The sequence below is a fragment of the Passer domesticus genome, chromosome 2 (genome assembly GCF_036417665.1).
Source record: "Passer domesticus isolate bPasDom1 chromosome 2, bPasDom1.hap1, whole genome shotgun sequence".
Classification (NCBI taxonomy): Eukaryota; Metazoa; Chordata; class Aves; order Passeriformes; family Passeridae; genus Passer; species Passer domesticus.
In genome coordinates, this window is record NC_087475.1 from 49,842,625 (window position 1) to 49,866,033 (window position 23,409).

General features: G+C 39.0%; 2 protein-coding genes and 1 long non-coding RNA gene across 19 annotated transcripts in view; 1 reads left to right on the forward strand and 2 right to left on the reverse strand.

Moving 5' to 3' along the window:
- SLAIN1 (SLAIN motif family member 1) overlaps positions 1–3,985 on the reverse strand; it is a 61,586-nt gene extending 57,601 nt beyond the window's left edge. For 6 of the 7 annotated variants that reach the window (XR_010355995.1, XR_010355994.1, XR_010355992.1 and 3 more), the window contains exons 1-2: positions 3,277–3,979; positions 1–140 (exon numbers count right to left, since the gene is read on the reverse strand). Coding sequence is in view for 3 of the 7 variants with exons in the window: in XM_064408481.1 (XP_064264551.1) it covers positions 1–140; positions 3,277–3,725 (589 nt within the window). In the remaining 4 variants the exon portion in view is untranslated. Of the gene's footprint in view, positions 141–3,276 lie in introns of all 7 variants that reach the window. The other variant, XM_064408482.1, reaches the window with a different exon arrangement.
- Positions 3,986–4,120: 135 nt separating this feature from the next.
- Positions 4,121–15,384, forward strand: LOC135293889 (uncharacterized). The gene is made up of 2 exons (XR_010356001.1): positions 4,121–12,295; positions 12,426–15,384. It is a non-coding gene; the product is annotated as an uncharacterized LOC135293889 (long non-coding RNA).
- SCEL (sciellin) overlaps positions 14,258–23,409 on the reverse strand; it is a 137,434-nt gene continuing 128,282 nt past the window's right edge. For all 11 annotated transcript variants that reach the window (XM_064408495.1, XM_064408492.1, XM_064408493.1 and 8 more), the window contains 4 exons: positions 20,643–20,717; positions 19,266–19,374; positions 16,875–16,977; positions 14,258–15,849 (listed from right to left, as the gene is read on the reverse strand). In XM_064408495.1, the coding sequence (XP_064264565.1) occupies positions 15,833–15,849; positions 16,875–16,977; positions 19,266–19,374; positions 20,643–20,717 (304 nt within the window). In that variant the 3' untranslated portion in view covers positions 14,258–15,832. The remainder of the gene's footprint in view (positions 15,850–16,874; positions 16,978–19,265; positions 19,375–20,642; positions 20,718–23,409) is intronic.

The window sequence follows — 23,409 nt, forward strand, 5'->3', positions numbered from 1 at the left end:
CTTGCTCCAATCTAAAGCATAGGGAACGTTTTGCAGCTTCTATCTCAGGAGTTGGATGATCCAGAACACGTCTGCACCACTGCAGAGGACTCAGTGATTTCTCTTGAGGAGTGTGAGTCTTGGTAGGCAAGACGTACAACCTTAACCAAAACACACAGAAGTATCAGCAAGATATGCAATACTGCAAAGTTTGCTTTTGTATGCTCACTCTCCTATTAGATCACTAATAATTTATAAAATCCAAAGCCCTGCATGAGGGTATCTAGTAAAAATAAATATATCCTGAAGTTTAGAAGGGTTTACATCTTTTTTCCTTCCTCCCTTCTCAGAAAAATAGGTGGCAAAATATCACCTCTACAGGTGTGGCATGTCCAAACAAAGTTCAAGTAGATTTCACAATGAAATCTCCTATCTAATAATCACTACTATTGTCTGAATTTCAGCACTGCCCAAAGTTCAAATGTATTAGGCGCTGTACACACACCAAAGGTGCTCTTGCTTTTCCCTATATTTCCTGGAGATTTAGATAATTTCAGCATCTGATTATCTTCACACAGATAAACCAGACGTTGTCCAAGTCATATTTGTAATGATTAAAAAACATTCGATGAGAAACACTGAAAATCTACTTTCAACATTCAACACCAGCAGAAAAGAAAAAGAAAAAGCACATATGCAAAAAAAGGTAGTGTATGTGCATTATTCTCAGACAAGAGTTGGCAACTGATCAGTTGCACATTAGGAAAGCAGGTTTCAAAGCAGATTTCATGGGAGAATTCTTGAGGCTGAGATCTGGGTTGCTGCTGTCGCCCTGGCAGATTAGCAGGCACAGCAGATGCCAACTCACCTGGGAGAGTGCAAATCTTCCAGGGAGCAAACTATTCTTGTCTGCTGGACCAAGACTCGGACTCACAGCTGCCTGGCCTGACCACCTCCAAGACGTGGGGCTAGGGACACCCAGAGCCAGATTCTCAAAGCACCAGAAAAACACTTCACACACCATAAAGGGATCTGGCCTGTACAAAGGAGGAGTGAAAGGCAAGACCAAAAACTAAACAGGATTTTGCCCCTCAAGGGGTCACCAACAGGTAGCAGCAGCCTTTCACCATCACAGTTTTGGTTCAAGAGCTACCCAAGTCCCACCAGAGCAGGCGTTCTCCAGTGTCTGCTCCATGGAGTTCTTTGCCTTGGCAGTCAATCAGCACTGTCCACCCAGTTCACAAGGAACAAATATCCTCACAGCAATTGCTATCTCTCTCTCTTAGCAATCCCAGCAGAGATTGACTATTGAACTGCTCTGAGGAGAGGATTCATTTCCCCAGACTTCCTGCAGTGTCTCACCACACATTTTAAAAATTATACTGAGAAAACCAAAAAGCAAAGGAAATAAAAGCTTTCAGGTTTCCTGTTAACCTGCAGAAGGTATTAAGGTTGCTCAAGCTTCAAAAGCTAAACATCTGACTGATCATCTTCCTGTAAAAAAAACAAACACTACAAAGTAGTTTGACTTGTCTGCAGCTCGACAAGGTTGGTTGGTTTTGGGGTTTTTTGTAACTGCAGTTCAAAAACAAAACAAAGCAAAAAAAAAGGCAAGCAAAACACAAAACCCCAAAGGTTTTTAAATTAGTAATTTAAGGCCTAAAATTACTAATCAAGAACAAGGATATGTACTGAAGGCTTTGGCTTTCCAGGTAGCAGTTTGCTTTAAAGACAGATTACAAAAAAGCCCCAAGCAACTGGCATCACACGCCTGACCTTTCACGGACAATGACAGAGATTTATCCTTGAACTAAAAACATTCAACAGCTAGAACAACTACTCCTAGTGCAATAAATTTCTTAACAAATCGCTGTCATGAAATTCTGCCTGTGGACACATACATGTGACATAAAGGTAAATTTTGGCACCCAAATCTAGGATTGCTCCCAGGGAGGAAATAAAACCGGAAATTTCACTATAGCACATAACGCAAAGCATGACTGACTACCACTGTAAAATGTAAACAAGGAAAGCATTTTGTTTTACAAGACATTATCAAACAAATGTGATATTACTTAATGCTAGGAAAACTAGAAGTTAGAACCAATGTAAAATTTAAGTCTGGACTGACAAACCCAAACCAGCCCTGCAGACCAACCACACACACAATGAAGCAACACTGACAAAAATTTCCACACAATTTGTACATGATTCTCAAAAGCCATTTTCAGAAACACGGTATTGTGTACCATGAAGCACATAGAACAATCAGAAACATTTCTGATATTTAGATTAATTTTTGAACATTTTATCTTTGACCAAAATTAAGGATATTTGAACATATCTCAACTTCTTTACACTATGTTTTATTCTCATCTGACATTAACTTATAGCTTGATTCAAAAACAAACCTCATAAAAAGGAAAGCTACATGGAAGCTTAAACAGATACTCTAAAACTTACTTAAATGAAGGTAATCTGCTATTGACACCTGAAAACAAATTGAGGATCAATGACGTTCCACATGGTTACACAGCCAAGACAGTATTCCAGCACTGCTCCTGTGATTTTCTCCCACGCTGCTGAAACAGGTTTTGAGGCACCACCTTTACTGATCCACTTATACCTCTACCTTGCAGTCTCCCCATTCTGATTTGTTTTACGGAAATGTAACCATTCCAGGTCACACACGTTATCCAGCACAGGTCGATTTCATTTTCTGTTCAATCCATTCGCTATTCATTTCCGATTTATTCCATTTACTAGCAACCTGCCGTGCCTTTTGAAGCTACATGGGCGCTTAAGATACACAATTTAGATCAACATCTAAAAGACAAAGCCCTCCCAAATCCCTGAAGATGGGAGTCAATTTGGCAGAGGTTTTAGGATGAGCAGGCAGCGCTGCTCAGATCAAGGCTTTCCCGCAACGAAATTCCGCTATTTTTAATTCCTTATGTAAACACGGGGCTGAAACTAGGCTGAGATCTGAACTATATTCCTCGGGGTGGAAAACGAGCTCTGTTCCCCACGGAGGGCGCGACGCCCCGGGCGAGGCGGGCGGCGAAGCCCCGACCTGAGCCGCGTCTCGTACGCGGGGCCCTTCGCTCGGCAGGGCGGCACGATTTGGAGGGGGATGGAGAAAAAAAAAAGGAAAAAAGCAGATTTCAGTCTAAGCGAGGAGATCAAGTGGATTTGGGGGCTAATGCTAATCAGAGCCGGGAGACCGCTGCGGGAGGCCCGGCCGGGGGGCACAGCCGGGCCGGGCCGGGGAGCAGGGCAGGGCCGAGCCGCATGTACCATGTATCCTCGTCCTCTCCGCAGCCGTCCTCCAGCTCCAGCACCGCCACCTCGTCCAGCACCGTGGCCGCCGCCCCCGTACCGCCGCCGCCTTCCTGCCCGCCGCCAGCGGCCGGCGGCCCGGGCGAGGGCTTGAAGTAGGCGAGGGGCTCCGGCGGGCACAGCAGGGTGGGCACCGGGCTGGGCATGCACGGCGGGCCGGCGGCGGGGGGGCTGGCGGGGCGCAGCCCGCCCGGGGCCGCCGGCGGGGCCAGCAGCAGGTGCGGGCTGGGCGGGCCGGTGGCCACCGCGGCGGCGGCGGCGCGGCTCCGGAGCTGCTCGTTCTGCTTCTCCAGCTTCCGCACCAGCTCCTGCAGCTTCTTCACCTCCAGCTCGGCGCTGACGGCAGAGCCGGCGCCGCTCCCCTTCACCTCCGCCATCATCGCCGGCTTCAGCAAGGCAGCCTCCATCCTGCCGGCCCGCTGCCGCCGCCGGCACCTGCTCCGCCGCGCCGCCGGAGGGCAGCGCCCGGCCCCCGGGGGAGGCGGGAGCGCCGGGGTCCGGCCCTGCGCCGCTGTGCTGTGCTGTGCCGCCCGGCCGGCCCCGCTCGGCCGCTGCTGCGCCTCCCGTTAACGGCGGGATCCCCTCCCACCCCGGCAGCCCGAGCGCCGCGCACACGCACTCGGCAGGAACAAAGAGCCGCCCGGCGCCATCCAGCCCCGGGGAAGGGCGGCAGGGACCACCTCAGCGGGGAGCCCCGGGTGTCTAAAGGAAAGTGCCTTCCCCCCACTGCACCCCGCCGCGTCTCGCCCCGCCTCGCCCGCGGGCTGGATCCGGCCCAGGGCGCCGCGCCTCCCGTGAGCCGTGTAATTAGAGCGTGGTGGTGTCAGGGCTGTAATTATGCAGATTGAGAGTGTGAGGGGAATGGGAATCATAAATAGAGGCTTTGTTGGGCTTGAAAGGAGCTAATTCAGCCAAAAGCCGCCGTTTGTAGGTTTGAAATGTGCTGATTCTGGGAGTTTTGGCACAAAGCGAGGAAAGCGACACGTTTTTTGAAGTTGCGTTGGTGGTGAAGCAAACACTGAACCGAGCATTGCAGAAGACGACGTAACTATTGGTTATGTACAGGAGAGCTCCTGAGGTGAAAGATGCCCTCGTATTGAAATGTCTTTCTTAACACAACTCGGATACGTAGGTAGGCTTGTAGCTTGCAAATCTTTTTTGCATGAGATATGAGGTGTTCTCACGGTAGTGGTTTTGCATTGTCTTTCATTGCCCAGCACTGTAAGAAGCCATTGCTGGTGTCCCTTGTGTCACCTAGGAGGTGAGCAGGGATTCAGTGTTGCCCGACAGTTCAGGCATCACACTGCCCTCGTTCAGTTCATTTCCTCTGGCTACAGCTTTAGGGGACAGCCTTCTAAGTCACAGCCCTAAGTCTCCTATGGCTCTGATATGAAACCAGGAACAAATCTCATGAAATCAGGGAAGGTTTAGATTAGATATTATAAAATATTTCTTCACCAAAAGTGTCATCAAGGATTAGAACAGAGTGCCCAGGGAAGTGGTTGAATCACCATCCTGCAAGTATTTGAAAGATGTGTAGATGGGCACTTGGGGATGGTTTAGCAAGGAGTTGGCAGTGCTGGGTTAACAGGCTCAGGGATCTTTGATGTCTTTGCCAGCCTAAATGATTCTGTGAGTCTGAGGCTTGTAAGTTGCTCAGCTACCCACTAAAAATAGCTATTGGTCACTCACTACCCAGTTCTTGAACATCAGCTTTAGGCAGAGCAGTAGCACTGTCAGCCACTGCTGCCTTCACCTGTCTCTGGTGTAGGGAGGTTTCTGGTGTAAGGAGGAACAGACACTGATTCTCTGTTCAGGGCGTAAGTCAACTTTGAAATCATCCAGCCTGTCACCATTTTGTCCCTTTTGTTTATAATCTGGAAACTTTCTTTTGCATGTGCACAGGACAACAGCACTGTTTGTCAGTCTTTGAAGCACTCTTGCAGTATAGATAATAACAACCAGTCCTATAAGAATGACTAGAAAGGAAGTGGAGTACAAAACATTGACTTCCAGATGATATAACTTCTATCAGAGTAAAGAGAGAAAGAGTTAATACAGCCCCCAGTGTACTACTATGCAACCAGATAGCACTTAACCCAAAATTTTGGTTGTGTCTTCTCTCTCCCTTTGGAAGAAAGAAGGAGGAAAATGTTGAGAGTGTAAAAAGCATCTGGCCCCAATTCTGCCATGTTTTATTAGAATGAGAAACAGAATCCAGTTTCCACTACTACAGATAGCTGTAATCTTTATTGCCACAAGTAAATGAAGAATTGACATGTTTAGTCACAGGTAAAATGTGTATCTCTCAGTTTTTTATCACTGATAATGGTACTAGCCTTAATTCTTAGAAGTACATTGTTAATCCAGTAAGATTGCAAAATGATATAAAAAGATAAAAGGCCGCATATATAATATTGAGTTTATTATACATCACTAGTGTACAATGAAAAAAACAGCCAAGAAGTTTATTAAAATATCAGTACTGGAGGATGCAGCAAGGCAGTAGAGGTGCAGTTATATATCATTACATTTTTTTTCACTGAAAGAGTGGTTGGGCATTGCAATAAGTTGCCCACGTAACTTATTACATTAGTGGTTCCACCACTGTCTCTGGAAACATTCAAGAGGTGTCTGGATGTGGCAGTTTGGGATATGGTTCAGGAGTGATAATAGTGGTGCCAGGTTGATGGTTGGACTAGATGATCTTGAAAGTGTCTTCCAACCCTGATGATTCTGTGAAATACTCAAAAGAGATTCAAAATTGAGGATTTTTTTTTTAAATTTGCACCAAGGATCCAAAGTCCTTTAATGGATCAGCAAAAAACCCACTAAATGAGTATCTGAAATTGACAGTGTGATCCGGATATTGCATCAGATAATATCTTGATGGAGACACCAGTTTGGAGACACATCTGGAGACAAATTTGGAGACAGGGTAGAGGATGTAGCATCATAGCACAGGATCTTAAGTGTCACCATGGGAATGCTTGTCCTCAGTTATGAGTACAAGCAGTTGAAAATTTTCAAATGCCCTCTACTGTTTGTGCCACCTACACAAATGTTGCTAGCAGGCATTCATTTCAGAACTCAGTTGCCAAAGAGAAAAAGCTTAGGACTGAGCATTGTGCTGTAGGATGGGTACAACTGCGTCTTTTTCAGACAGATGCATTGATCTCAGACATCATATCACCAAGAAAATGGTCCAGAGATTGGCTCCTCCTTGACTGGGACTTCTTAAGTGTGATACCCAGTAGTATGGGTAGAAAGCAGCTTAAAGTTGTGCATAATTCAGCTACCATGCTCACAGGCAGTGTGAGAGACTCTGTCTTTTTCAGGCATTTCCTGGATTTAGTAAAGGGTAGAAATGTATTTCAGTGTGTTGTATTTGTTGCTCTATTTTAAGTGTACTTGTAATTTTGCTTACACATAATTCCACCAATAACGTAACTTCACACAGAGGTGCTAGCAGGTAAAATGTATCTTGATGAATACACTGTCCCATGGTTTTCAGGTTGGTCAGTTTGAATACTGCAGAGATGATTTGAACATCTTAGTCATTCAAATAGCTAACCTAATTGTTTGGGTTTTTAAAAATAAATTACTCTCCTCCCAATATTGACATTACTAATAAATTGTTAATTAGTTCCATTCAGTATGCCAGCAATAGATGATAAGTTTGATAAACCCAGAACTTCATCAGCACTTTACAAACCACACTGAAGGCCTGATGGTTCCATTCTTTTTTTAAGGCATTGATAAAATGTGTCTAACACCAACCCCAAACATCCTAATGTGCCCATGAATCCTGTTACTCCTGGACTTGAGAAATTATATGCCCTAAATCAGTAGAAATCTACTATAGAATTCTACTTACACAGTACCCTATGGTAGGAATTTCTGAAACAGTGTAGTCACTAATATGCCATCGATGCAGAGAACAAAGAAGCAGGAAGTCCGAAAATCCCATCTGCTCTTTCCTGGTAATAAGCTTGTTGCTTTATGCTGCAATAGCTGCAGGCTGGATCTGCCTTTCAGGCAAGCCAGTAAAGAATTAATTGCTGTAATCCAGTCTGGGCTATACAAAAGATGTGTGACAATAAGGTCAGAGTACAGAGAGTAAACTCCCAAGTCTTGTGAGATTATTTTAAAATGTGCAGTTCCAGTCTGAAAAATTACTGTGAAACTAGTTTTATAAAAATAGAGCCACTATCATGCCAGCAGAAGTCCCTCCTATCCAGTATTCTGCCTTTAGCAAGGGCTGGTAGTAGCTTTGTAAGGAAAATATCTCAGAAACAAGAAAAATATTGAGGGATATTTTCCCTCTTTCAGAAGTCATTGAATCAGGACATCTGCGTCATTTAATTTTGATAGCAGCCAATGTGTAATAATATTCCATTTGCTGAGACCCATTTTTAAGCCATTTAAACACTAGGGCTCTACAACTCCCTGTGGCAATTAGAGCTGCAATTTAATAATGTATTGTTAGAAAAACTACTTCTTATTATCTGCTTTAAATCTGCTGCTTAGTAATTTGATTGGGTGCCCCTTAGTTCTGATTTTCTGAGGAAGACAGAATGATTAATCATTCTCTATTCAGCTTCTCTTTGTCATTCATGACTATATAAAATTTAGATACTTCTCTTCCCGGCTGACAAGCCGTAATTTATGTAGCCTTATCCCCACAGAAATTGGGCCAAACCTCCCATTGTTTCCTGTCTCGCTCCATAACGAAGACGGAATTTTCTAACCCGTTGTTTTCTTTCTATTCTCACTCCATGTTTTCTTATAAAGCCAAATGTTCTCAGTTGAAGAAGTCAGCTTAACCAAAAGCATATTGCCTTCTTCAGAAACACTCATATATTCATGAGCATGCCCTGCTTTAAAAAATCTGTGCAGACTCTCCTCCAGTCTCCATACATATCCAGATGCTTCTGTATTCTGTTATTTATTCCAATTTGTACAAATTGGCTTGATAAAAAAATAAGACTAAATGAAATGTAGTTCCCCAGACCAGTTTTTGTGGGTTTTTCAAGGCTGATATCCCAGCTAATGCTTCCAATTTGTTTGGCACAAGCCTGCTTTGATTGGTAGGGTAAATGTTTGTGAGAAGTTCAACAATGTCACACTTGAGCTGCATGGAGGTTTTGGATGGATACTGGCTAGACCTAGCAATTTCTTATTGTTAAATGTATACATTTACTCTGCATTATTTGAGCAATTAAACACTTTATCCTAAAGTTATAGCATGGATTCTTCATTCTCAGTATGTCTTGCAAACATTTTGACTTCCTAGCTGTTGCTAATTTCATGCTAGCTGACTTTCTCTTTTTTTATACAGTTTCCTTCTCTGAACTGCCATGGTTCCTATGGGTTTTTTCCTAATTTAATTAATATTAAATTGAAGTACATTGTAATCACCATTAGAATGGATTTACTATAAGAACAAATCCAAAATTGCATCATTTCAGTGAGCTCAAATTGCTCCCGTGCTTATGGTATCCAGAGATACTGTCTGTGAATTAAACTTAGGGTCTGCTAGTTTGTAGATCCATCTAGACAGAATTAGCCATGACAGCTCTTGTTCAAAGGGTTGTTATTTGATTGTTATCAAATCACTCTGACTTTCAAATGCTTTAGAGTCTCTTCCCTCCCCCACTTCCCATCCCTTCTGTTTATTATAAACTGAAAGCATCAGGCTGAATCTTGCAAATCAGGATGGTTTCTTTCTAATGATCTTCATCCATAACAAAGACTAATTAGACTTTCAAAGAAGTTTGAATATTTACATTGTCTCAAGTATACAAGTATATTGGAGAGTATAATTTGGTTTACCACTGATGAATAAGAAGGAGAAGGTTGAGGGGGAGATGTTGTGTTCAAGGTTGTTAATAAATGAGCTGATAATAAAGTTTTTGAAATATTGTTTGACTGTGAAGTGCTGAAGATCACAATTACAGAAATACAACTTCTGTCCAGGAGGCTAAAAATCTATGACACACCTTCTGCCAAGACTCCAGATTTCAGCTTGACTTATCTTCACGGAACAGTGGCAGTTGATTCAGGAAAAATACCTTATTTCCTGATAATATGATTATAGGAATCATCTAATCCTGGTTATGATTTTTTTCTCTTTTTTTTCCCTTTTATTCATCTTCTGCCATCTTTACTTTTTGTCTATTTGCATATAGTTGGGGAAAGAGATTGAAGACATTCACCAACTTCACAAAAAAAGTGGAAAAAATTACTATCCATGTTAGCAAGTCCATCATGTGGATACATAAGTGATTTTTACAGTTTGCAAAATGCTAGTAAGTGTAGGCCAACAGACTCAAGAATTTATGATGCTGCAAAGTGGTTTAGAAGTTGTCATCCTAAAAAAATAAACAGCAATGTGCTTAGCATTGGTTATGTGATGTATGTAGGAAAAAAATTAAATAATGCAAAACCCTGAGTCCAGTAGTCATTGTGTTTGAGAAGGCATATGTGAGTGGCACCATGTCAAAGGAGCATGGAAAATTTGCAGTTGCTTGAAAGGCTTTTCTTGTCTCAAAATGGGCATGTTAGCTTTTCAGATAGGGAATGATTGAAAAAAATAAGTACCTGAACTTTCATCCAGGTTCAGTTTGGTTGAGCAAGAATCTTTGCTGACTCTCCAGAGAAGCTCATGAAATTTTTTTTTTTTATCATTTAATTTTTACTGTCAGGTGGGTTAGAAAAAAAAGCCTGTAAAAATAGTGTGCAAAAACTTGTGTGTAAAAACTTGTCCTTGCACTATCTATAACCCGCTGAATCACAAAAGATACAATAAAATGGCAGAGATACCTAGAGGGTAATTTAGGTACAGTTAGAAAACTTACATCCAAACTGTTTTTCCTGGACCCACTGTTGCATAAACTGTATAACTTGCAGAGTACTTGAGATCTTTGCTGCAACATCACTAGACTGGCATAAAACCCCTTGCCCTTCCTCCCGCCATGCCAGAACTTCTGGGTCTGGGTAGGGATGGGTCTATAACGGGCAGTGATGGATCTGTCAATCTTACTCCCTCTGGGTCCCTTTTGTCCATCCTTGAGATGTGCAATCAGTGCTGGACACAATTCCAGGGCTGGGGGAGAGCTGGTCTTAAATCAGCCCTTTCTGGGACAATCTGGAAATAGAAGAAATGCAGTACAGAAAAAGTATTTATTGAGTACATTCACTGGATTGATGAAGGGTGCATGAATTGTGGTATTACTAAAGGAGTGTATTCTTCTTAGCTAGATCTTTTCCTTGTGTTTGCTCCAATTTCATAATGAGAAGCCAAGTCCCTGCTATCTTCATTCCCTGTTTCATTTATGTTTCTACTGAGGAGATTCTGATTCTGAATTAGAAGGCAGAGGAGTTTTTAAATAGTCCTGGTTATCTCCAAATTAAAACCCAGAAACCACAGTTCTCAAAGCATGTGCCCTCCTCTGAATGGGTATCTGGGATGTCTCTCACTAGAGTGGAAGAGGCAGGAATAAACATTGCTCCTTCCCAGCTTTTGTCCTTCAGCTTTCCACAGATGTCAGTCATGTCAGAACTGGTATGCTTGCTCCCAGGCAGAATTTTGCTGTGAGAAAACTGGTGTTTTGTTCAAAAGGCTTTTCTGTTACTTTTACATATGTTGCTTGGGCAAATGGATAAAGTCAAAGCTCAAATGTATTATCAATTGTTGAAAACAAAACAGTTGAAAACAGTGTTCAAATGCATTATCAGTCACATACTTCTGAAGATTTCCCAAATATTGTTTAACTATTTGGCTATTTGAAATTACAATGCTACAAGTATGGTTAGGTGGATTCTCATTCTTAATTCCAAGATTTGAGTTACATACAGGGATAATATAATTCGAAGTTCTGTGGGTGGAAACTCCCTGGAAGAACCAGAAGATGTGAAGACAGACCAATGTTTTCCAGAATATTCATCTTACAGTCAAGTTTGACTATTAATTTCAATGGCACCATTATTTACAACAGCACTAGTACCATTAAAAGTTCCTTAATTAACTTATTTGCATAATGCTTTCATCTTTTTCATAATGTTTTCTCCCCTTTCTGCTTCTTTTAGTATTTCAACATGCAAAAATGGCTTGAATGACAGAAGAAGTTTGTCCTTTCTTTCCAGAATTGATTGTGTCTTCTTTTTTTCCTGAGTTTCAAAATGTTGGCTGCCAATTGTTTTGACCACAATAGCTGTCTTAAGCTCCCTAAACAGATGTCTGATGACTGCACAGCAATGCCAAGATTCAGACAAGTGCTTTTGGCATGATTATATTCAGATATTGATTCTAACAGGACCAAACCAGCCACTTTATGTCCTGGCACAGCCTACAATGCTGTAGCTGTCAATTTATAACTGACACAGTTATAAAAACCTCATGAAAAAATATTCCATTTCCAAGCAGCTTTCTTGGAAAGGGAGGGAAACTGAATTTTTCTTGGGTCATTCATACAGGTGCAGCAGTACCACCCAGAGGCCACCGCTGTGCTGGACACTGCGCAAACTGGAGGCAGTTCCTGTCCAAAAGGGCTCAGAGGCTGGAAAGGCAAAGAAAACACTAAGGCTTAGAAGAGATTATCATATAAAGCTGTATTTGTAATAGTCTTCAGATGAAACTCCCCAAAATTTCATTCTCTCACTGTCCTACTCAAGCCAAATCTGAATGTAGATAACCCTTCTAATCATTGGCACTGCTTTTAATTCTTAATGAGACCACTTGTATGAGATGATGAAAATCCAGGATTTGGTCTTTGGTCCCAAGACAATGTATTTTTTGTTCCAGAGTTGTTCCTGAGCTATCAATAAGCATATGATGATAGTGTGGCTATCCAGTGGAACATGGGCCATAAGGATCCAGCTTGCTCGGGGCAGGGAATATGGCAAAAAGACTACCAGGAACATCTTGTTTATTCCACAAACACAGCTGTTCCACTGTGTTACACAACCTGCTTAGGTATGTTGGGGGAGACATTGAACTTGGCACTCCCATTTTCTGGGCCCAGTTCCTCTGTTCAGAGAACATAATTCCATGGTTTTAAAAGGTAACAGTTATTGAGGTGCTCAGGAAGGTCTCATTTTTGCAGATTGTGCCAAACATATTTGAGAATACCTGCAGATTCTTCTCTCTGTAATGCAAGGAATGTTTGTAAGTCCTAGTTTTGCTGATGATGTTAGAGTTGAGTTGCTCAGACCAGGCAAAGCACAAAACAGAAGAGAAGGCTTTTGAAGTCAAAGAAGGACCTTATCAGTTTAAGAACTTAGTTGTTCTGCAACAATTAAGCAGCTAATTGACAGAGCTCTTCTGGTCAACAATTTCAGACTTCGGCACATGAAACCTACTTATGTCTTTAGTCTCTTTGTCCTTTGCCTTTATGGAATGATGGATGTGTCTGCTGCTGTGAAGAAAAAGGAGGTGTTGTGATGCAGCAGAAGGAAGAAAAGGAGGCATTTCTCCCTTGTAGTCTGGCATCAACTAGTCTGAAAGCTGAAATCACCTCCTGGTGTAATGGAGTGGCTACAATGAGCAATGTTCAAGTATGATCAGAGAGCAAAACCAATGAAGAAAGTGGGTGCTTTTCATTCGAAACAATGAGATTATGTTAAAACATCAAGTATCAAGGAAGGCAAGCAGAGTAGCAGAGTTCTGACCTTATTGTTGTGAGTGAATAAACTGAACACCTGAAGCTATCGCAACACTACACACATCCCTATAGGAAGAAGCAAGGAACAGGGGTAACCTATGGACTAAATGCGAGATCCATTTGATGTTTTTTACAAGGCAAGGTAAGGAGACTGTGAAGTAACAGAGTGTGTCTTGTCAAACTGACACAGATCTTTATTTCAAGAGGAAGAGGATGAGGGGACAGTGTTACAGAAGTTTATCACTCTGTGTCAAGCACTGATAGAAAGGGATGCTCAGGCTGAGTGTTCTGTGGAACCCTACACAGGATACAACAGAATATATTAACACTGCAAAGATGTTCTTATGACATTCCTTGTTCTTGTAAGTATCAGTAGTTTTGAAGCAATCTACATACTTAAATGCATCAATATGCATTATATGCATTATTTCACTCCTTTCCTCTGATTGCTTGATTCCCCTCCCCGTAGAGCAATGCCCCAGCTTTGTAAAATAAAGTATCCATTACACACTGAAAAAATGGGCCTGATGAATCACAAACCACCACATAATTTAGTACATCATCTCTCAATACAGCTTTTCAGTCTAATTTAATGCATTATTGAAGATAACACGTTCATTAAAACAGCTGCCAGCAAACTCTTCATTTGGATTGCTTCATGGAAGGACTAGTCAAAGGGAAATGAAACACCACAGGCTAATGGTATGCAAAAAGGACAAAAAACATTTAAGTTTTGATACATTGGTATTGAGATGTTAATATGATTTTTCTTAATGAGTACTGCTCTGCCAGATACGGTAAATCACAAAACTCATGTTTCTTCTTAGCCAACTTACAACATATAATAAAAAATAACAAAAAAAAAAACACATGGCAAAATTACCAGGGCTGTTCAGTAAGGATGACTTAATGAGCACAGAATTATTATTTATTGTTTCTTATTGCTACTTCTCTGTCAGTGAGCATTTAAGTAGCAGATATTTTCATCCAGAGCTCCTGGTCTCGGGGGGAGTGAACTGAAATCTCTCATCCCTTCAAACACTAGGAAGTCCTAGATTCTAATGTTCTGGCTCAAATGAATGTCTAGCATCTTCCATTGTAACTGGGCTTTAGTCGTAAGTGTTGGTCTCCCAACAGGACCAAATTTGTGATGTTAAAATTTTGCCAGTATTTTTTTCATCCCATTGTACCATTGTTTATTGGTAAAGCACAGAGTTTTAACAATTATAGTTTAACTAGGACATGTCATCAGCAAGAGACACACACCAGAAAAATTATCAATAACTAAAGATTTATTAGAGTTACTGACATTAATAAGATATTAATAAAATTAACAAAACAAAATATCTGCTGTCTCATGTCTCCATTGCATAATCAGTCTGAACATCCTTTAAGCCAGACAACATACTTACTCAGCTGCAGGCCCAGTGGTTTAAATTACACAGACATCTAGACCTCCTGCCTCCCTTATGAAATGTGCAGTCAAGGAGGGAGAGTTCGACGGAGACAGCCACTCACCAGTCTGTTATTAACCTATGGCTTTAATACTTTGCATGCTTTTAAGCTCTTGCCTAGGTCCAGCAGCCTCCAAACACTAACTTTGTCATGTCCAGGAAGTCCTTTTAAACTGAGATGTAAGGAAGAAAAGTCCATTCTGAATAAACCATAATCTAAAGCATCTCGTGACAAAGACTAGTAGTCAATACCTTTGTCTGTCCTGTAAGCTACTGAACTACTGATTATTTTAGACAACATATTATAACAAAGTATGAATTCTTATTTCAGTTTCAATACTTATATTCTCGCCAAAAGGAAAAAAAAAAGGCTTCACTGTAGTATCGAAGGAGTGTAACTGACATAGTGTAGATGTCTAGAAATCTGAGCTGCTCATTCCAGATTCCTTTGCAAACCATGGAAGTAAAGATGTACATTGATTAATGTCACAGTAAAATAGATGTTTGCAATCTGACCAATTGAATTGCTTCTTACAAATGTTTGGTTCTCTATATAGGATAGAATAAAACAAGTAACTCAGAAACAGAAATCTACACTGTAGATGTATAAATTTAGGCAAGATGAATCCATCCAAAGTAAGTTTAATAAAAGTAGGAAAGATAAATACAACAACATACTGTCATGCAACGTAGGTATTTCATGATTTCATGGCAAATATTAAGTGTGCACTTCTTAAAAAAATGGTGATTAAATAGTTACCAGAATTGCAAACATGTAGTGGGGTAAAACCCTCTAGCAATTTTTGTCCAGATTCCTTCTGCAGTAGTAGAGATACATTTTCCAAAAATCATTTGTTCCGTCTCAAACTTATAATTTAAGTTATTTGGGGAGAACCTTTCTCTGGATTTTGATGTCTGCCCTTGGAGGTGCAATATGAACCCATTTTTCTCTGCATGAAAAACAGTAGTTTAAACTGAATTACTGGCTTCTAAATGGATAGTGTTGATGAGGAGAATACCATTCATGCTATGTTAAGCAAACAGGTCTTTATATTAGAGGAAAAGAGAATACAGCCCCTTCAAAACAAATACGTAGGAATGTCCTGGCATTCAGAAAATTTGAATAAATTATCATTGATTTTACATAAAATTTAGTGGTTTCACAGACCTTATAAGTGTACTGACCAATATCTTGTTTTGCTTCCTGCAATATGTGTATGAAAATGCATCTAAATTCTCATTATAATAATTCTTTTAATGACCATGCAGGAGGACTTCATTCAGAGAATTCCCAGCAGTAAAAATTAATAATTTCCCACAGTGTATTGAATTAACAGGCCAATACAATTAACTAAACAATAGTAATTTCTTCATCATATGTTCTGTATGTCATAATTAGTAGATCCATTTTTCTGCAAGAGAGAAAAGATTGGTCAGAGATGCCAAGCAAAGCAGTATGCTCTAAGTGTCCTACAAGAAAACTTCAGATTTTTTTTTCTTTTTTATAATGTCTACTGTCTGTCTGTCTTGTAACTTGATGAAACGGGACATGCCAATTTGTTGTGCTTAATATAGAGATCCTTGGTATGACTTCCTACAGTTTTATAACTGTTACTATGCTTTATTAATTTTCTAATCTGATTATTTGCAAAATTCCCCATTCCATCAGATTTTGTGGTAGTTAATAACAAAAGTATTTAAGAAAACAAAATTTTAATATAATTTTAGTTAACATGATCTTATCTCAGAATGACATAGTTGAAAACTTTTTTATCAGATTATTTCATCTACATCTCTGTTTGTCTTAATTTGGTACAGAGGTACTGATTTATAGTATTGTGAAATAATAATTGCCATGAAGAGAAAAGACTTAAAATCTAGCAACTTCTAGAAAAATTAATAAAACAAAATGTTTATTTGTCCCTGCCTTGCACATTTTTTTACTCACTTTGCTCCTCACAAAGTTAAGAATCATAATCGCATGTAATATCTTCATTATGATTTCATAGATTTTGTATCTTCTTTCATCACAATTACTCCACTAGGTGAAAATACCTCTGCACTCTGTCTTATTTGTTTCAGTCGAACAATCAGATTCTCAGATGGCCTTGCAATTTATTCTCTCTTCCACGGCAGGGTGCCATTGCCCCCTCTAGGTGTCTCTATTGATTGCACAGGTACAGCTCTACAGAGACCTGAAGAGATGAACTTGCAGTGCGACCAAGATCTCCCTGACAGATACAGCATAACTGTGTCTAGAACCTGGGGCTGGATATCATCCTAAGCACCCAGACTTACTGAAGTAGATGCTTTGAAAAGGTTTAAGTACACACAAATGATCATAAGAAACAACTGTGTTGTCATAGATTAAAATATTTTGAATGAAGTTCACTAAATGGTTTTTCCCACCTTCAGTATTATACATCTTGTGCCTTACCTTTAACTTTGGAATAACAAGGCTCACAGTGCACAGTTTGTTTGTAAATCCAAATGCTGTCTCCTGCTTTTAGATCTTCCAGAGGTCTCTTACATACTTCACACTTCAACACACAAGTCAAAGAATGAAGAAAAATTAAAATGAAACATTTCTCTAATACTCTTACCTAGCAAGTTTTCCTTTAGGAAAAAAGCAACCCCAGACTAGAATAGGAATTATTAGTACTGCAGTATAAAAAATTAACTCTGAAAGAGTAGTTTTAGAGAACAAGAAGTTAGGTATCTAACTATGTCTCTTTTAGATATCTAAAAATCAGATACCAGTATCTCAACTAGTTGCCTAGGTACTCATTACATTCAACAACACTGTCCTTTCTCCAAAAGGCGCTTTCACTTTCCAAAAGGCACTTTTACTTTCTATGTCTTAGCTTAGGCTTTATCCTACAATAAGATGAATCACCATTTTGAGATCCTTTTCTTTCTTCACTGAATAAATGGAAAATGATCACATATAATCATCTAACTCAAGTAGATCTCAAAGAATCTAGACTTGCTTTTTCAAAATATGACACTTCATCTTAACAGTTAACTATGTTTCCCATTCTTGCAGTATCTGGACACTGCTTTCACAAATGTCTCAAAAAAAGTTAATTTTTTTGATATAGAGAAACATTGCTCATGTTTCACATATGAAAATGCACAGACACACACAGAGGCTGACTTACCAAGACCACAGGGAAAGCCTACAGTGGATCAAGAAGCATGGTAATTTGATACAGAAACTAGGATCTTGATACCCAGATAATTTTATTTATTTATTCAAATCTGATTAAAGAATACTAAATTCTGGTTTCTTTGGATATTTTATCCACTGATAAGCGAAAATCAGCATTAGTATTAAGGTGCTATTAAAACAATCTGCTGTCTTCACTGATTTTATATTTCTTTGTTTAAATCAGCAAAAGGGTGGCCATGTGTTCAAAGTTCTAATCACCAATATTAGCTAGAATTTTTACACAGAGGAAAAAAATCTAAAATTTGAGTCCTTTAATTAATGTACTTTTGGTATATACCTTTACAAGGATATGAAGATGGTGTACTGCTGTCTGCTATATGCAAATCTCTAATGGATACAGGGTATTTGTTAGGAGCTAAATTAATATTAATTATAAGAAATTGCACTACTTAGCTAAATACATACCTACAAGCATGAACCACAGACCTTCATCAATTGTTTAATTTTTTTTGCCAATGCTTTCATAAGTTTGTAGTTATACAAAAATTAAGCTGAACATTCCTGGCCAGACAGGTCCCCATTTGATAGTAGGTAACAAAAAAAGATAGTTTAAAAAAGAAATGTAAGTATTTAACAGATAATTCAGCCACTACTAACATGTTAATACTCCTAATGAAAAGCCCAATCTTCTTTATGTGGGTTGATCTGTCTAAAAAGAATGGAAGCAGAGCAATAATAGTATTGAGGACATATCACATAGTATTTCCCATGGAAGAAAATGCCTTTCTGGTGCTCGGAGAGCTCGGAGAGCTCGGAAAGTCCGCATGAAGCTTCATGCATGTGAAGTGCAACCTTACTGCTGTATTCTGATTTGTGTTACTTTTCATGTAGTAAATAGGGACAAGAACTGCTGTCAGAAGCAGAAGTAAAAGCTGTGCAGGACTGGGCAATAATATGAGGTATGTTAATGCAGTGACTTTGCTGAGTATTTTTTGTTAGAACAACAAACTCTGTGTGTAGATGCAAGCAGAAATAAGACAAATGAGGGAGAAAGAAAACAGACTATGGGACTGAGCACTGCCTGGCATGCCCTGAGAAAAGTTTAAGAGTGAATTTTAGGCTGAGGCCCAGGATTTGGACTTACAAACAAAAGAGATATTTCTTCTGTGCTTTCATTCTTAATGGAAATAGGAAAAAAAAAATCATACTTTTTAATAATTAAGACTGTTTTAGATGTCAATCAAGAACACCTAAAAAACTTCATAAAAACTGAATAGAATTTCACAACATGAAGAAAGTGTAAGTTGATATAATTCACTGTATCAGACTTGAAGGCTTATAAACATGTAGGACTTTAAGAATACATTCAGCTGCATCCTTTATCCTGCTTATGGTTGCAAGGGAGGAGAGGCAAAGAGGAGAGTAGAGGGAGAAGGAGAGAGGGAGATTGAAAGAAAAAGGAAGAGATTGTGTAGGGAAGAGAGGGAAACAGAGAGATTAGTATTTCCAACATTAATCTTCTCCTCCAGTCTCAAGACGTCTTATTCTCACAGGTGGAGAAGGCCTAAGGCCTAAATAATCTTGTATTATATGTGTACTATAATGCAGGTATTACAATCAAATTTCATTTCTTGATAGCAGGTGAAATCTTCTTACCTTGAAGCAAGTCGAATGACAGTAAATTTGCAAGGCATCCAAGATCATTTTGGCATCTATGCCCAAGGGCTTCCTGCAGTATGTACATATATCTTTTCCAATTATACTCCTGTGTATATAATATAACATCAGCTGTCAGAAAAAGAGCTGCCATTGAAATCTCAAGCAGAAAATTGATAAGGTTAGCACACTGTGTGGGAAAGACATTTGTATACTGTACAATGGCCATAATGGAAAAATATTATTTGTGTATTCTCTCCATTCCAGTTGACAGGTGTCATACATGTGCTCCTATGATGGGCAAATTGCTGAGCATAATTGTCAAGTAGCAAAAACACCTTAGTAGATAGAATAGTCTTCTCTGGTGAACTGAATTAAGCTGCTGAATGGTTAGGAGCATGTATACTAGACAGGGATAAGGCGGAGAGGAATTATTTTAATGTTTAAATCTCAAAAGTAAACTGGTAGTTGAATTCAGACTGCCATAATTTGATCAGTCTGGTTCACAGAATTCTCTGTGGTGCAGAGGTTCCTGAAAACCTTTTCGATTTTCTGCGCTATGGACAGAACTCATACCTTCATGGCAATTATAGCAAATTCATGTATGAACAGCCTACAAGGTATTTGTGACAATAACATTTTAAAAAATTGTCTCAGCTCTTGCTGCACTCGTATGTGACATCACTCTGTAATTTGTCTAGATACAGCTATTGGTGTCGGTTTAGCATTACTAAATCAATGGCTCTTGCTCCTTGCCTGTTATGACAAACTGCTGTACTAATATATTTAATCATCCCCAGAGTTCCTTATCCTTATGTTGGAAAGGATACAAGTTTTTCTGATTAGGTATTTCCAGGTAGTAGGGCTGTCCAAATGGAATTGAAAATAGTGAGCACTTTTAACTTCTTTTCCCCCATGAGGTAAGTTATTACAGATTGAGCAAATATCCTGCTTATATTTGGGAATGTCTTACTGGTGTGAAAAGATAGTTTTCAACAGCATTGTCGTGTGAACCTATTCCTCCACAATTGTACATAAATTTGGTCATTACCATTCTCATAAAGGAAGGAAATTTTGCAGAGTAAGCAGCTGCCTGTGATAGAAACCTACAGAATCACAAAGCCAACTCTGTCACTTAAGGCACTGGCTCTTGTTTCTATAGATATTTTCAAATGTCAGCTGTGACAAGCCTAACATAATATTAGGCTGCTGAACTGTGGTAATGATTTGATGGCAAGATCTCACTGAAAGAGAGCTTTGTATGAAAAGCTGTCTCATGATGGTGACTTCCAGGGCTCTCTTTTGTCTGAAGACTTGAATGCTTATGTAAATGTCTGTGTCCTCTGGTACTCTACGATGTTATTAATGTGTACTTACCGATCAGAAGTAGAATAAACAGTTTTGATAGTATTTCCAGTTATGTTTTCTTCATAGGCACCAAATGATGATTTGCTGTGAAGCAGAAAGTACATAGCTATCACTAAACAGTACTACATTTTTAAAGGCTTCACTACATTGATGATTATATGCAAAATAAACTAAGACAACATGCTTGCAAAAAAAGCCATACTTGGTCATGAGTTCTTTTTGGTTTTTTTTTTCACAACCATCAAGAATAATATATCAAATAAAAATGTAAATTAGTAATATAGTAATATTTGTAATATAGTGTCCTTAGACTGTTCTATTTTTGAATGATTCTTCAGCACTTCAAAATTAAATCCAGGAGCCCATTGAGCAAAATTTACATAACGGTATTGGGTTTCCTGTGCTGTTATCTCAGCCTAAATGATACCTATCAGAAAATGGTGGCAGACTACATTTTTTCATTTTCCTCTTCTTTCATTTGTCTTCAAAAAGCTGTCAAACAGCCAAACAAAATTACAATATGTCCCTAGAATTTGTAATACAGGCTTCTCAGTGTATGATTTGTGTTCACTACAGTAACTGTATTGTTCCTTATATGAGTAGAAAGTAATATACTGAATTTAATTATCAGGGAAGTTAAATCTTCCACTTTTAACAGTCCCATTTCCAAGTTACATAAATGTCAGCTTTGTTTCCATAGAAGGGATGAACATGTATGTGACACTTGAAGAAGTAATCTTGCCAAATGTGTTTTGAAGATTTCTGAATTGATTTATTTATCCTATTCTCCAGAAATTCTTAAGGTATATAGTAATTATTACATGTTTCACATCACTCTTGAATAGTGTTCTGCAATGTTAGGAGCAATTGTTTATAATCATGTGTATTTACCAAATGTTGTTTTTTTTCCAGGAAATACAACAGATTGATATCATGTGTGTGTAAGGTGTTTTGAACCTCAGATAATCTTTTCTACACATCTGTATTTTGTAAAGTACATGTCTTATTTGATTTCTGTGCAGCACCAGAAATGTATTTAAGTTGCAGTTACTGATAAGCCAAAATGATAAATGTTTTATTTATATTTCATAGATCATAACCCAGAAATAACAAGAGGCTTGTTATTTAATCAGACTGTAACAAAACTAGGTTTGCTCACCACAGAGGAATTATCTCCTCACGTGAATGCCCAGTACTCCATTTACATTTCAGGTGAGATGAAAGTAAGCTTACTAAGTAGGAATGCAAACTAAAGCTAAGTGATCACCTTTTGAAAGAGTTTTTCTGACTGAGAAATTCTCTTGACCAAGAATGTGCACAACACATATCACAGGGTGGAGTATATTGGTAATGCAGTTGCCTAAAGTTTCTTGCTACAGTGAAAAGTGGCAAAGGAATATGGTTTCTTTGTTCCTGTAAAGTATGAGCCTGTGCTTGTTATTTTTGTTGTTAAGCTTGTTTTTTCCCAAATCTTCTATCTAACTCATATTCAACTGTGGAATCTTGGGCAAAGTGAGTACTGTGCATTGGGCACTCAACAAATATGGATATTTACATGCTGCATGCCTGAAAGTAACATTATCTTACAGGAAGTTGTATAAAGAAAAATACTTTTCCTCAAGTCTCCTAGTTTAGAGAACATTATCCCTTGGATTTTACTAATTGACTGGAGTATTATGGTTGAAATACACAACAATATATATAACTTCAGCTTATGTAGAAAACCACAACTGGAGTGTATAAAACAAAAAAACACTGAAGCTACAGCAAAAATATTTCCAAAGCATCAGTTTCTAACCTTGTCAACTGAAAGTGTAAGGAAACTCAGAACATTTAAATAAATGCACAGTCTGACAGCTTGATGAGACACCAAGTGAAAACTGAGTCCCAGTGTAGCCTGAGAATTGTGCATCTGATCACGTCCCTTCTTTCAGTTCAGATCAGTCACTCCTTCACTTGCTATGGTGTGACTTGTTCATACAGCAAACTACTCAACAAAAATACTCTGTAGAACCTATTGCATAAAACCTGAGAGAACAACCTACAAAGACCATTCATTTAATAAGTTTTCATGAATTAAAATGGGATTAGAGTTTCAGATACAGGGTGTAAAGTCTATCAAGTGTAAGGTAATGTTGCATATTGTAGCACATTCGTTGCCCTGTCATTCTTCTACTACTGTTCTCTATTTTAATTTCAAAGATAATCAGCATATTACAACTGTATGTGCACAAAATTCTGAAAAATACTAATTAATTTTTCCCTTGAATATTAATTTTTAATCTTAAATTGTAGGCTGTTCAACTTTGCTTTTATTCTCATCCAATTTATGGGTTTGTCCTTCAAGGTTATGCAGAATTTTCAGAATACACAGATTTCAACTGTATTCCAACTGCAGATGTAAGAATATGAGTGACTAAAGATCCTGTGCCCATTCATATCCACAGCAAGGATCAGGTGTGCATAAGGTTAAGGACGGGGACATTGTCCATAATTCCTATTAAGTATCAGACTGTGACCTTTACTTTCCCTGTCAGTAAGGCTCAAGAGATTTCTCCTCCCCCGCTGAGTCATCAGCCCTGGCTCAGGCAGTTTGCAACTGTTATACAGCAATACAAACCTATAGGTTATGTCTTTAAACAGTCCTTCCTACATAAGTCATTAATCTGTATAGATGGGTGGATTGATACTGAAAAGAGGCTTTCTTAGTCCAAAAAGGTCTTTCATTCAAGAACTATACTTGAACTATATAATACTTTTTGTTGTCATATTTTGG